General features: G+C 31.0%; 1 protein-coding gene across 4 annotated transcripts in view; it reads right to left on the minus strand.

The window, feature by feature from the left end:
* The window catches only part of LOC105198112 (trichohyalin), an 81221-nt gene that overhangs the window by 11276 nt on the left and 53827 nt on the right, over window positions 1-16118 (minus strand). For all 4 annotated transcript variants that reach the window (XR_005574596.1, XM_026140949.2, XM_026140950.2 and 1 more), the window contains exons 14-17: window positions 15761-16078; window positions 10198-10360; window positions 4855-5362; window positions 4174-4774 (exon numbers count right to left, since the gene is read on the minus strand). Coding sequence is in view for 3 of the 4 variants with exons in the window: in XM_026140949.2 (XP_025996734.1) it covers window positions 4174-4774; window positions 4855-5362; window positions 10198-10360; window positions 15761-16078 (1590 nt within the window). In the remaining variant the exon portion in view is untranslated. The remainder of the gene's footprint in view (window positions 1-4173; window positions 4775-4854; window positions 5363-10197; window positions 10361-15760; window positions 16079-16118) is intronic.

Here is a 16118-nt window from a genome sequence, read left to right on the forward strand (position 1 = left end):
TCAACACAAGGCCAATTACACTGTGGCATAAACTGACTTTTTCAAAACCCAGAACAAACAATTTAAAGTTGTGTTAAATACAAATTTGATGTCAAAGTTGACAGATTCAAAATAGCGGATTCAATATGACAAATGTCAAAACTGAAAAATCTCCCAATTGTTGCAAAAATGTATGTATAAAAGCATAGCTGGCACAAGGACGGGGCGGTCACTCAGGGCGCCATCTTTGAAGGGGCACCATAACATCGATGTCTTGTGATGGTTTTGCTATCATGTATCATGCACAAACATAGTACGTGTTTGTGTAGCGTGCGCCGGCACGACGCACGCCTCGTCATTATCCCGAGTAGTGTAAAGATCAAACACGATCGAGAAATCTAGAATGGAGGAGAGGGAGGATTTTTTGGTCCTTTGTCCCGAGCGCCATAATTCCTCTGGTCTGGATCTGTATAAAAGTCTTTCATGATACTGAATACGAATCCGATATCAAAATTGACAAATACCAAATAAACAATAAAAATTAAATCATGTTGTTGAAATAAATGTAATTGAAAGCTAGTTAGTAAATTGTCAATGACCGAATTCACAGCTTTCTGCAATTTACCCCATATTTAACCATAAATATCTTATTAACCATAGCTGGCATCAAAAATTCTTTTTGAGGGTTAAAAATTCGAACTACATAATATAATTTAATTTTGATTGCAATCAAACTTCTCCAGCGCGTCACATTTCGTAGATATAATATGACAAAATACATAAAAATAGTCCTTTTTTGCAACTTTAATTGCAAATTTCTCAAAATTGTGACGTAATGAAATTTAAACAGCAGATTCGTATTATAGCCAAAAAACTATAGAAAATTGCTGATTTCGTTCCAGAGTTTTTTTGCGTCACTGTGCTATATCCATGTGCAAAGTGATCTTTTCATTTACGTGTTGTTTTATAGTTTTATCTAATTTTGATAATCTAATTTTAACTTTTATTCCAATTATTGATGCTTTACTATTTAATTAAGGCTCCTGATTCCTCAGCTGAGAACTCTGCGTTGACAGTAGCAACATTCTGTCGCGGACAGAATTAGAACTAATAGACGTGAAACATGACAGATTGACGATGAGATGTTGTCATGCATGTCATTCGTTATTATGTGTTTCATTGTGAAAATATGACTTGTCTCGTATTTATTAAGGCTCCTGACTCCTCAGCCGAGAACTCCGCGTTGACGGTAGCGACATTTCGTCGCGGACAAAATTAGAACTAATACACGTGAAACGTGACAGATTGACGATGAAATGTTATCGTGCATGTCATTTTGTTATTATGTGTTTCATTGTAAAAACATGACTTGTCTCGTATTTACCAAATTCGTAAAAATGGACCGCGAGTAAAGTTTCTTTGAATTTTATCCATAAAAGTACATTTTTCACTCCTTTTAATAGCTATCCGTGTGTTTTCCTGTCTGAATAGACGTCACTTTACGTGCTTTTTACGACTATTTACTGACTGCTAGGCGAAAAAAGGATAGTCGTGACCGATATTTAGAAGTGTTTTAAAGCCATCTGATTAGTCTGTTTTATCCAAATTGGCATTATTTAGAAATGGCACGTCGGACAAAATTATGTGCCCATGTGTTTTCCTGTTTCAATTGCTTCACTTTACATGCTTTTTACAACTATTTACTGATTGTTAGGCGGAAAAAGGATAGTCGTGACCGATATTTAGAAGTGTTTTAAAGTCATCTGCTTAGTTTGTTTTATCCAAATTGGCTTTATTTACAAATGGCATGTCGGACAAAATTACGTGTCATTTCACGCAATTTCTCGCTTCTGACGTCACGACTTCAATATGGCCGCGGCGAGTACTCAGGAGCCTTAAATTCGTAAAAATAGAGCGCGAGTAAAATTTCTTCAAATTTTATAAATAAAAACACATTTTTCACTCCTTTCAATAGCTATCCGTATGTCTGAATAGGCGTCACTTTACGTGCTTTTTACGACTATTTACTGACTGCTAGGCAAAAAAAGGATAGTCTTGATATTTAAAAGTGTTTTAAAACCATCTGATTAGTCTGTATTATTCAAATTGTCTTTATTTACAAACAACATGTCAGAAACTTTAATTTAACCGTGTGTTTTCCTGTTTCAATAACTTCACTTTACATGCGTTTTACGACTATTTACTGACTGTTAGGCGGAAAAAGAATAGTCGTGATCGATATTTAGAAGTGTTTTAAAGCCATCTGATTAGTCTGTTTTATCCAAATTGGCTTTATTTACAAATAGCACATTAGATAAAATTACGTGTCATTTCATGCAATTTCTCACTTCTGACGTCACGAGTTCAATATGGCCCCGACGAGTACTCAGGAGCCTTAAGTGCTGTATGTTTACTTTTTACAGTCACTTTATAAATTATAAAATGACTATAAATTAAATTACACGATGATTTAATTTGATACTCACTTTAACGGGGATAAAATAAAAATTGGAAGAATTTTATCAAAATATGCACCCGAAGCAGGACCCGAATTAGAATTGAAATGTATGTGCATTCAAATATTATGTACTGATTAATGAAATATATACTCAATAATTGTCACAAAAATAGCAGCATTGCTTCAAAGGCAATCTTTGTAGATCTAATTTTATTAAATTTAATTTAAATAATATTTTTTTATTAAATTAAAGTTAATGACTTATAAAATTAATTTAATTATATTAAAAATTACATAAATAAAAACTAATAACTTAAAAGTTACGTTAAAATTAAACTTAAGTAAGATTTAAAGTTAATTTTCAATTATTTACATTAAATTAGTTGTAATTTTTTTTAAGAATTAAATTACTCATAACAATGATGACATGAATCGAATAAATTCATTTAATATTTTATTTATAAATTAATTTTATATGAAATAACTAAATGGTATTATTTTTTATGTGAAAATGAGTTTTACTTTACAATGAATTTTTAACTCTTAAACACATTCGGTCCGAAGAATTACGTTAAAACACATTTCTCGTCTGGTTGACCTTCAACTTTGAGAAGCTATTAATTTTGGTTCAAATCAATATTTTTCAACAATATTTTTTTTAAATAAAATTTCGGAATCTTAGAAATGTGACTGCACAATCGGCATTGTCGAAAAATAATTTCGTATGATGTTATAAAGGAAAAACTAAGCAAAAATAAAAAAATTGTTGAAAAACCCACATATTCCTTAAAAAAAAAAAAAAAAAAAAAAATCATATCTTTGCAACAAAAAATTTTTAGGACTTTAAAATACGGCGTTTTAAAGCTAATGTCATACTTTTAAAAAAATTATATCATTGTCATTCTCATTAAAAAGTATAATTATGTAACAAGAAGAAAACGAGATATTTTTTGTTAATTCAAGGTATTTAAAATTAAAAATTCATGTTTCATGATATATTTCGGAATCCGCCTAGAGCCCCCTTCTCTACAGCATTATATGTATAATATTCTAACTTTAGACAGAATATATGCGAGTAACTTATGCAAACGGACTTATTCAAATGTTTTTTTTTTTAATATTAGATTACTCACAAAAAAATTACACTCACACATTATATGGGTTCCATTCATTAACCTCAACAAAATTTTGCTGCCATGTCGTTCAAAACCTAATTGACCAAAAAAGTTGATCAACGATATCAATCAAAAGAGGAGATTTCAAACTTTTTTACACCCTGGTCTAAACCTCCTATCTCATTTCGTCTTCACACAGCAAGCGATCGAAATTTCATAAGGGGTCTCCCAGATTCACTAATGTGTTTAAGGGTTAATTTAGAAAAAATTAATGAATTAAAGTTTATGTGTTTTAAAAGCAACGAGTTAAAGTTATTTGAAATTAACTAAGTTAAAAATTAACTTTTTAACTTTATTTATCTTTTAATTTAGAACTAGTATTATATTACCCATTTCTCTATGCATTTCCTATGTGTTCACATTATTTTGTCTACCTTCTATATAGTACATTAAATTTTAATGAGATAACTTGCAAGTTCTTTTTCAAGACTGTATAAAATACGATTTGTTGAATGAAAATTTTTAATAAATATCAATTATTATGTAAACAAATTCTGTAAGATTTTTAAGAGATTACATCAACAAAAACACTAACTACATATGCATAAAATTTCAACAAACCTAAATCCTGGAACAACCAAAATGCCTTTTAAAGGTGGAGGCGGTAACTCTGGCCATTCTTTCTTAGCTTCGATTTCCATCTGATCTTTATTCGCATCAATTATAATCGCTTCATCAGCTTCAACCCGCTGGTTAATTATTTGTAACGGTTTCTCATCATCATCATCATCCTCATCTTCATCCTCCGCTTCCTCTTCCTCTTCCTCGTCATCTTCCGCCTCAGCTTCAACCTCATCGTCATCATCATCTTCTTCTTCGTCCGCGGCGGCATCTTCATCTTCTTCTTTAATAGGTGTTGCCACCTCCTCATCCTCTTTCATGGGATTAGCTGATGGAGATTCAGTTTGCTCTTCTCCCTCTTTCAATGCTTTTATGACTGAAAGATCAACAATTGAACCCTTGCGGTGATCTAATAAGACTCCACTCGTCTGTCGCGACGTACTGCTCTTCTCCAGCAATCGCAAAGCTCGTCGATTTACTCGTTCTATTCGTTTACGTTCTCTTTCTTTCCTGCGTAACTCGCGTAACCGTTTACGTTCTTCTCGCTCTTTACGGCGTGTTTCAAGTATAGCCTCGTAATTGTACACAGGTTGAACTATCTCTGCAACACAAAGACATTTGTTCGTTGAGTCAAGAGATCTTTATGATAATAAGAAGAACGTGACACACTTGTATACATACTTTGTGGTTGAATCTCGTTCCTTGGAAACGTCGCCGTTGTCGCGGGAGAAATAGGAACCGGCAGAGGAACAGGTACTGGTAACGATAGCGGCAATGAAGCGACAGGCGACATAGTCGTGACAGAGGCAAGAGTATTTGTCATAGCCGGTGGCACGGGTAATGGAACTGGGACGGGGACAGGTACGGACATAGAAACTGATGGCACCGAGGGCGAGTGTGCCGCTGAGGAATATAAAACCCCATTTGATTGATCTGTAGACGTGGATTGGCTACCACCACTACCATTGCCACTGCCACTGCCACTACCACCGCCGCCACCACCACCGCCACTACTACTGCTGCTGCTCCAATCTAATGACGTGGGTACTACTTGAAGAACGTTACCTACGCGAACCACCTGACTGGATCCTGATCGCACAGGTGGGGTTGGGGCTACAGCAGGTATTTCCCGACGAGCCGATTGCACCCCATTGAAATCAGCAGGAACTACTTGTAAGACGTTTCCAACCTTAAAAACGCAAAAAATTAATTTCAATTAGAACGAATAGTGATTGATTAAAAAATTAAAAGTTACATAATAAAGTTAAAACGTTAATAACTTTTAACTTTGTTTTTACATTGTCTATTTTATGATTCGTACTAACTTAGTTAATTTTAAATGAGTTAATTTTTAATTTCAATTGGTTATTTCTAAAATTTTATTATATAAATTTAAATTTATTATCTTTTTTTCTAAGTAAAAAAATTATCTATATAAAAGAAAAAATTATAAAAAAATACATTGCCATATATATATATATATATATATATATATATATATATATATATATAACAATATTTCTTTGTAATTTCATATAAATTTAATTTACAAATAAAAAATTAAATTTATTTAACTATTGTTGTAATTGTTTTGAGTAATCTTAAAAAATTACAACTTCCTAATTAAAATTACAATTTCTTAATTTAATATAAATAATACTTTTAAAAATTAACTTTTTATTTAACTTATTTTAATCTTAATGTAACTTTAAACTGACAAGGAGATGCCGCGAACTGCAAAACACGGAATTAGATGAGCCTTAGTTTATTCTAGGGGAGGAGGAAAGGGGGGATCGAGGGTATAAAAAGTGTTAGAGCGTTTGCCTGCATGGACCTACGTTTCAGAGAAATTTGCATGTAAAGTTTGACATTTGCCGCGCGATAAGTATTATTGTGCGGCAGGTTAAAGCATGAAGCGCGGTGATCGAAGAGACTAAGGTGTACACCTTCCATTTTGTCTTCGGCGACTGTGTGAAGAGAGGTATTCGAAACCTCGCAGTGCCAATTTTCTTTTTTTTCAATAATAGCTACATTTATCAATTGTAAATAACTTTTATTATTCTTAGCAAGATATTAATCGTTATATATTATTCGTTACATGAAATAAAATGTAATAATTAGAAAATTTTCATATTTATTCTAGTTTATTTATTTATTTTTATTCATTATACAATTATTATATACAATTATTATATTAAGAACAGAATTGAATACACGATATAATCCAATTAAAATTCAATCGTTAACACACTATTTATTATCTACGCCAAAATTTTAAAATATGCTACAATTTGATTGGTACACGTCAAAATTAGCACATGAACGCGAAATTTTTAGTAATGTGAATCAATTACATTTTCCTGTAAACATACATAATATTAAATGTTCTTTGAAGCATTAAATGCTCTCTCAAACACATTATTCTTTTATACAATGTTCATGGTGTACAGTCAATTTGTGTTTCCAATGCTTTTACGTAAATTTTCACCCACAGCAATGTCAGAATTGTATAATGAATAAAAATAAATAAATAAACTTTAATAAATATGCAAACTTTCTGATTATTACATTTTGTTTCATGTAACAAATAATGTATAACAATTAATATCTTGCTAAGAATAATAAAAGTTATTTAAAATTAATAAATGTAGCTATTATTGAAAAAAAAAAAAAATTGGCACTGCGAGGTTTTGGACACCTCTCTTCACGCGGTCGCCGAGGACAAAGTAGAAGGCGTGCACCTTGGTCTCCTCGGCCACCGTTCTTCATGCTTTAACCTTCCGCACAATAGTACTTAACGTACCGCGCAGCAAATGCTAAACTTTACCTGCAAATTTCTCTGAAACGAAGGCGCATGCACGCAAACACTCTAACACTTTTTTATATCTTCGACCCCCCCTTTCGAATAAACTAAGGCTCATTTAATTCCGTGTTTCGCAGTTCGCGGCATCTCCTTGTGACTCTTTTTATTTGTATAACTTTTAATGCAACTAAATTAATTTTATAAACCATTAATTTTAACTTCATTTATAGCGAATTCGTTTGGATACACTAAGTACACAATAAAATCATACATAATTGACGTGAAGATGTTTGTTTAATATACGAGTGTGCACATGCACGTATGCGTGTGTATTATTAGGTGTAGTAAAAAGAAGTCCATTATTTTTGCATTAAATTGGAGGCTTTATTTAGCATAGTTAGAATGATCCGATTTAGGTCAAATATGCACTGTTTTGTTCGATAACTTGTTGCCATTTTGAAGGTAATTTCATTATGCCTCTCTCATAGAAACCCTCGTCCCTATTGGCAAAAAACTGGGACAGTCAATTTTCACAAGTTTCTCTTGAGGCAAATTTTTCACCAGCAAAATCATTCGCCATAGACAGAAATAGGTGGTAATCACTTGGTGTCAGATCCAGACTATAAGGTGGATGCATAAGAACTTCCCAACCAAGCTGCCGGAGCTTCTGGCGAGTCACTATCGATGTGTGTGACCTGGCGTTGTCCTGATGGAACACAATTCCTCTCCTATTGGTCAAAGCTGGTCGCTTCTGAGCGATTGCTTCCTTCAGATGGTTCAATTGTTGACAGTACAGGTCCGAATTAAGAGTTTGGCCATAGGGGAGCAGCTCATAGTAGATGATTCCTTGCCAATCCCATCAAACACACAGCAAAACCTTCCTAACCATCAATCCTGGATTGGCCACCGTTTGCGCCGGCTCACCGCGATTCAACCGTTTTCGCTTGACGTTGTTGAAAGTAACCCACTTTTCATCACCAGTAACCATCCGCTTCAGAAATGGGTTGATTTTGTTGCGATTCAGCAGCGATTCGTAGATGGAAATTCGGTCCATGAGGTTTTTTTGCGTTAACTCGTGTGGCACCCATACATCAAGCTTCTTTTTGTATCCAGTCTTATTTAAGTAGTTCCAAACGGATTTTGTGCAATGTTTAGCTCCTGGGCAATCAAAACAGTGTTTACATGACGGTCGGACTCGACGATTTCCATAATCGATTTCTTTTTACTACACCTAATATATACATTTCGCGTCAAACAGGACACTTTTCCTTCTAAAATTAACGCAATGATAAAAAACTTTTAAGCCCTCAAAATATTCGTATACTCTTTATAGTTTCAAATTAAATGTGGCCTTTTGAAAGATTCAGTACAAAATCCCCAAAAATTACAAGTTGTTTCAAGATTATTGATTACAAATTTGGAGACAGAAATACAAAATTTAATGGCGGATTCAAAATGTCCGGATTTAGAATCAGTACGTAAAGCGTATCATAATTGTTATTTAAATTTAATATTCTGACTATTGGTTTAACAGCACCAAAGTATCTCATTACTTGCAATTTTTTCCTTTGATAAGAAGGAAAACATGTCCACTTTGAATATTACTGGTAGTGCTTCAAAAAATCGTTTTACAAGAAATACAAAATTAAAAATGGCGGATTTCCAAGTTTTTATATGTTTCTCTATGCTACAATTAAAAAATTCAATATTTATTAAATTTCTTTTTCGTAAATTCAAAAAGATTTGCCCAGTTCATGGTAACTTTAACTGAAATCTGAAGACTTGTACGCGTAGCTTCGCTCTTAAAAGTTGCACTAATATAGTCACAAAAATTTTTGCCATGAGTTGTGGCATGGTAGTGCCATTTTGCTTTATGCCAAAACTTTTATGATAAATTACATTACTCAACTGATATTTATTTTTATAATACTGCTTTGCGTCATCAATAACGTAAATAATTCTTTTGAATTTTGAACAGACTTTTCTGACTTCAGAAATAAGTATTTTTGCATCCAACTTTTATCAGCAGTAATGAATATCCAAAGTAAACATACTTTCCTTTTTATCAAAGGAAAAATTGCAAGTAATGAGATACTTTGGTGCCATACTAAATTTTTCAAAAGAAAATGTTCTATTCAAAACAATACAAGTATATTAATATTTTAATCACAAGCTTCTTTTTCATTACATTAATTTTTGAAAGAGAGATGGCCCGTTTAACGCAAAATGTAACCCATATAGTAGGGTTAAACCACGAAATCCTAAATATACTTTATTATGCTGTTTGCTAAAGTATATATTACTATTTGAGACATTAGTATTTTATTATTACACTTAAATTAGATTAACGTACAACAGCTTTAATATGCACCCGTGCACCCAAATACGCTATAAATTAAAATAAAATTAATGGTTTATAAAATTAATTATTCTTAAGGCTCCCCCCTGACTAATCGCCTCGGCCATATTGTGACGTCGTAATCAAAAATCACACGTAAAAGTTTCTTGCCTGCTATTTGTAAATAAAAAGAATTTAGATGAAACAAGATAATCAGATCGCTTTAAAATACTTGTAAAAATGAGCCTTAACTATTCTTTTCTCCCTTGAGAGTCGTAAAAGACATGAGAAGTCTGTTCAGACAAGAAAATATACGGTTAAACTAAAATTTCTTGCTTGTTATATGTAAATAAAAAGAATTTAGAGAGAATAAAGAACAAAACAAAATGAGATTGCTTTAAACACATGTAAAAATAAGCTTCGACTCTCTTTTATCTGCCTAACCATCAGTAAATAATCGTAAAAAACACGTAAAGTAAAGCCTGGTAAAAAAAAACTCACACACAAACCACACACTGTTAAAAAGAGTGGAAAAATATGTTTTTACATAAAAAATTAAAAAATAACTATTATTCGCGACATACTTTTGATAAATACAAACAAGTCACAATAAAAGACATAATAACAAAATGCGATGCAAGATTTTATCGTCATGTCATATTTCACGTCCATTAGTTTTAATTTTTTTCGCGATAGTACGTTGCCACTATCAACGCGTAGTTCTCGGTTGATTAGTTAGGAGTCTTATTGGTTTATAAAATTAATTTACTAGTGCAATCCAATCAAATTTGCTATTAGTTTAAAAAAATATTAACTTATCTCTAACTCTATGTTTAATATAAATTTTAATACATGAGGTAGTAATATCTTAAATATTAAGTACTTGTACAACTGTAGGCTGCTGTCTGTACATCATCTGCTGTTGCTGTTGCGGAGGAGGAGGAGACGGATATACGATAACGTTGGGATTGAAATTAGAATATTCCGAAGCTACACCAGTGGAATCCTTGCTGTGTTGTTTTTTAATACCTAATTCTAATTCTAATCTGTAAAAAATAATAGACGTAGAATTAGACGTGGTCATTACATTGCATAATGTTCATTATAATTATTCTAAATGACAGAATAAAGTTTAATTATCAACAGCGTTCCAAATATTAGAAATAAGATCTTTTCCTTTTAGGCTACGTTCGTAAATTCACTGACAGTACTGAAAATCTATAGTGTACGTTACGTATACGCAGCCATAATTAAAAGATTCAAGTTTTGCTTTTTAATGAAATGTTATAACAATAAATAGACTCTTCAAGAATTCAAATATTTATTTTTTTTCTGAAAATCTGACTTCAAATTTATAATCAACAACCCAAAAAACTTTTAGATATTTTTCATGAAAATTAAAATATTTTTTAAGTATATGGTCTGTCATATTAAATCATTTTAAACTTTAAATTCTGACTTCAAATTCGTTGTCAGTAGCCAGTAAAATCCTCGAGTACAAAATTCTAAATTATCGGACAGACATAAAAATTCGTGCTGCAAAACATATAGGCTGATTCTTTAATGAATTTTAACTACTTTGCCTCCCCATATCTCTTAAATCAATACTCGCATAAATTTGAAAATTTTTGTGATTGATGTCTCATTCAGAGAACATATGATACTTTATACAGGGTGTTTCTTAAAAAGAGCCCACTAATTATATAGCGTTATTCCTTGCTAAAAACTAAGTCGAAATGTCCTAAACCATTTTTTTCTATAATGCTTAATAAAGCAGTAATTATTAAGTAAAGCTAATCTAATCAGCGCCGATTTTTAAAAAGACATACGTCTGTGAACCACGCGCCTGGTAATGTGCGTGAGCGCTCGCCCTGCTCGCCGCTTACTAGTTGCCTTTGCAACTTCGCACTGCCGATATCGTACAATAACCTTATGAGTCGTAATAATGCAAAAAATTTTATTTTACATTGAAAATGATATTTACAGAAAATTTCGACAAGAGATAAAACTCTCATTCGCAGAAAAGAAATTTCTACAGAAAATGTAGGAATATTAATCACATAGAAAACAAGACAAACTTTCTCATTATTAACATATGGAGATTTAGAAAAGCAAAAAAAAAAATAAATTCTGTATTATGTTAAAATATTCCTTAAATAATCTATTTTTTCAAAAATCTTCGCATTAATACTTAAATCTCAAAAACGCATTATTTAATAAATATTTTTATGCGTAGTTTCGTCCAGTCAGTCTAAAATAATAAAATTTTTTTCAGAATTTGTTATAATAATTTCGTATTCAAATAAGCTTAAAATAGAAGAATGTAAAAAGTTAAAAAATAGAGAAAGATTTCTTTCTTTATAAAAATATTTATTCTTAATATTGAACAGAATTTTATGGTGAATTGTTTTATTTTTTAATAACATAAGAGATACTTTCTCTAATGTAAAGCTCTTAATAAAATAATTATCTTAAGTAAGTTACTATTTTTATTAATGAATTCTAATTGTATCTTATAACATAATTTTAGAATTTTTACATTATTAATGAAAATTGTAATTCCTTTTTTATAATTATTTTTTTGTAGTTTTACATTAGACAAAAATGTTATACTATTAAAGATATAATGTATGTGCGTTTGTGTATAGCTTGTCATAGAATATTCTATTAAATATTTCTTGGAAATAACTGCATAAAGAATAAGGCAGGTATGTTTTATTTATTTTTTTTATTTTTGCACATAAAAAGTGTTTTGATATTTTTAAGTATTTAAAATGTTATTAATCCTAATAAAATCTGTTTTATAATAAACTAAAACAGCTGTTTAGTCTTCATAAAAATTGTGTTTTTTTTAAAAAGAATTTGTTACAATTAGTTTGCGAAACGAGTGAACTTGAACGAAAACTTTCACACGAAGGACTAAATTTTTACTTTGCTATTGAAGCATTCGTTCCTCAAAGAAAAAAATGTTATAGTGTCACTTCGGATAAGGGAAAGATATTACGCACATTTTTTTTTAAAACAATGGCTCCCAGAAAAATCTTTGGAAGGAAATCCTTTCTTGCAAAAATCAATTATGTTTTCCTAGCAGAATGAGACACGACTGCATCTAAACCAAGACATAATTTATAAATGAACGATTTTCCGACTGTTGGATATAAGACAACGTGGACGCATAACTTGTGCGGTACAGGTTTCAATTTAAAAAAAGAGAAAAAGAAATGTAGTAGAAAATGTTTTAATATGTATTTCTCATATTGATTTTCAGTTATCCGAAGTGACCCTACAACATTTCTTTCTTTGAGGAATCAATGCTTCAATGGTAAAGTGAAAAAGTCCTTCGTGTGAAAGTTTACATTTAAGTTCGCTCATTTCGCAAACTAACTGTAACAAATCCTTTTAAAGAAAAAACAGTTTTTATGAAGACTAAACAGCTGCTTTCAGTTTATTATAAAACAGATCTTTTTAGGACTAATAAGATTTTAAATACTTAAAAATATCAAAACACTTATGTGCAAAAATAAATAAAACATACCTGCCTTATTTTTTATGCAGTTATTTCCAAGAAATATTCAATAGAATATCCTATAACAAGCTATACACAACCAAACACACACATTATATCTTTAATAGTATAACATTTTCGTCTAATGTAAAACTACAAAAAAATAATTGTGAAAAAAGAATTACAATTTTCATTAATAATGTAAAAATTCTAAAATTATGTTATAAGATACAATTAGAATTCATCAATAAGAATAGTAACTCATTTTAGATAATTACTTCATTAAGAGCTTCACATTAGGAAAAATATCTTTTATGTTATTAAAAAATAAAACAATTCACCATAAAATGCTGTTCAATATTAAGAATAAATATTTTTATAAAGAAAAAAATCTTTCTCTATTTTTTAACATTTTACATTCTTCTATTTTAAGCTTATTTTGATACGAAATTATTATACAAATTATTATAACAAATTCTTGAAAAAAATTTTATTACTTTAGAATGACTGGACAAAACTACGCATAAAAATATTCATTAAATGATGCGTTTTCGAGATTTAAGTGTTAATGCGGAGATTTCTGAAAAAAATAGATTATTTAAGGAACATTTTAACATAATACAGAATTTATTTTTTTGCTTTTCCAAATCTCCATATGTTAATAATGAGAAAGTTTGTCTTGTTTTCTGTGTGATTTTTAATATTCCTACATTTTCTGTAGAAATTTCTTTTTTTTGCGAATAAGAGTTCTATCCCTTGTCGAAATTTTCTGTAAATATCATTTTCAATATAAAATAAAATTTTTCGCATCATTACGACGCATAAGGTTATTGTATGATATCGACAGTGCGAAGTTATATAGACAACTAGCAAGCAGCAAGCCGGGCAAACGCTCACGCACACTACCAAGCGCGCGGTTCACAGACGTATGTCTTTTTAAAAATCGGCGCTGATTAGATTAGCTTTACTTAATAATTACTGCTTTATTAAGCATTATAGAAAAAAAATGGTTCAGGACTTTTCGACTCAGTTTTTAGCAAGGAATAACGCTATATAATTAGGCGCTTTTTAAGAAACAACCTGTATACCATACATAGATATCTTATGTATAATACCAATGTAAGTATGATATTTTCGTACACTATGATAGTTTCGTACACATGTGTATCATATATTGCATAATCTAACCTAACCTAACAATTTTTATCCAATATTTTTATTTATACCGACTAAATGTAATCTGCAGTATCTCTTTTTTGAAGTTGTCTATTTGGTGAATCGTTGACGTCTCATAAATTTTGACAATTTGTTATAATTATTTTTAATATTCTGTAATATTTTTATAATTATGATAGATATGTACAATGCATTTACACAATACACTTGTTTTTTGTTTAAATATGATTCAATCAACGAGTATTTCAACATCATTGTAATTACTTTAATGTAATAAAGAAATTTATAAGAACGCAAGAGCACTCATTGTTACCGTATCATGTACCATCATTAACTTTGGACTGCCTGATTCGCCTACTACATATACTTCATTATAGCTTCGGCAATTGTGTATTAGAATTTTTGTCTTATCTTTAAGTAAAAAATACGCTATTAAAATTTCGGTTGCAAATTGTGGAATACCCTGTATATAAATACTAGGGTAAGTCAATACATAAGTCGCAAAACTGGATAGAGGCAATAATAATCAAAGTACCTTCCTGACATTTATTTCACTTTTCGACATATTCACCCAGAGACATATTCACCCGGAGATCACAAGTGAACTTTTCCTGATACCCTGTATAATAATAATTTTAGTCAATTGTTATATGTTTCTGCTTATATAGAGTATATCTGTATATATGTATAAAAAATTAATATTAAAAATGTAAATAAAGAGAGTGTATATTTATATACATAAATACATATATGTACGCACGTACGCACGCACACGAACAAGCACAAGCACATACACACTCTATTTACTATATTGTATATACAGAGTGTCTAATAATTAATGATAAATCTCTCGCATGTAGTTAGAATGTACCAAACTGAGTCGAAAAGTCCTGTACCACTTTGCAATCTTCGCAATATTTAACGAGTTATAAATTAATAAAAATTCCAAATTAGTTCTATCCACTGCCAAATCCGAGCGCGAGATCGAGATTGTCAAGTGTGCAGGACGGAAAATTTACTAGTGGCAACGCAGCTACGCAAGAACGGCGCGTAACGCTGGACCTCCGCTCTTAGTCGTGAATGTAGCCACTAGTAAAACTCCCCGTCCTGTGCGCTTAACACCCTCGATCGTGCGCTCAGATTTAGCGGTAGGCAGGACTAATTCGGAATTTTTATTAATTTATAACTTGTTAACTATTGCAAAGATCGCAAAATGGTACAGGACTTTTCGACTCAGTTCGGTCCATTCTACCTACATGCGAGAAATTTATCATTAATTATAAGACACCCTGTATATATACTTTACTTAATTTTCAATATTAAATTTTTTATATTTTATTTGTCGATTACATTTTTATAGAGTAGTGAATAAAAAATAGAGTTATGTCTATCATACAAATTTGATACACATCATACATATAAAACTCGGAATGCATATCAAACTCAACTCTGGTCTCATCATAAGATATCATTTGGCAAACAATTCAGTTTCAGTCATGGGATCAGAAACAGGCTGAAAATCCACCGATTTTGCGGTTATTCTTTAACTCTTTAAACTTGTTTGGTTCTTGTAAGAAACCCTTCTCTCAATTATGTAATAATACAATTTATATAATTTAAATATAAATTCAAAATTCAAAAAACCATTTAAGATTGATTCTTTAATATCTGGAACATTGTAATTGGGCAATCTGTGATTAAATTTACAAAATAATATAAATACAATGTAATAATGTACCAAAAGAGACTTGACATAAATTCTTACCTATCATCAAGAGATAAACGTTTAGGAGAGCTCGTGGACGACTCGTCTATACAAGGAGGATAAGTCAGATTATTCTCTGTATAATAATATTCATTTCCACCTTCAATCTCATTTGAATATTGAAAGTTTGTAACATCTCCGTCCAGATTACTATTAATAGCCAATTCTGTGTCTAAAATGTTCGGTCCTGGCATAATTCCCGACTGAACAATAGTCTCTATACGTCTACCCCTTTCACTACAAGCGTTAAACTTCTTGCTCTCGTCATTGTCCTTCCTTTCTCTTTCATTTAGCCTATCCCTTCCAGGCGAGGGAGATCTGTATTCAAAATTGATCCCTGATTTTATTACAGATAAGA

The sequence above is a fragment of the Solenopsis invicta genome, chromosome 4 (genome assembly GCF_016802725.1).
Source record: "Solenopsis invicta isolate M01_SB chromosome 4, UNIL_Sinv_3.0, whole genome shotgun sequence".
Classification (NCBI taxonomy): Eukaryota; Metazoa; Arthropoda; class Insecta; order Hymenoptera; family Formicidae; genus Solenopsis; species Solenopsis invicta.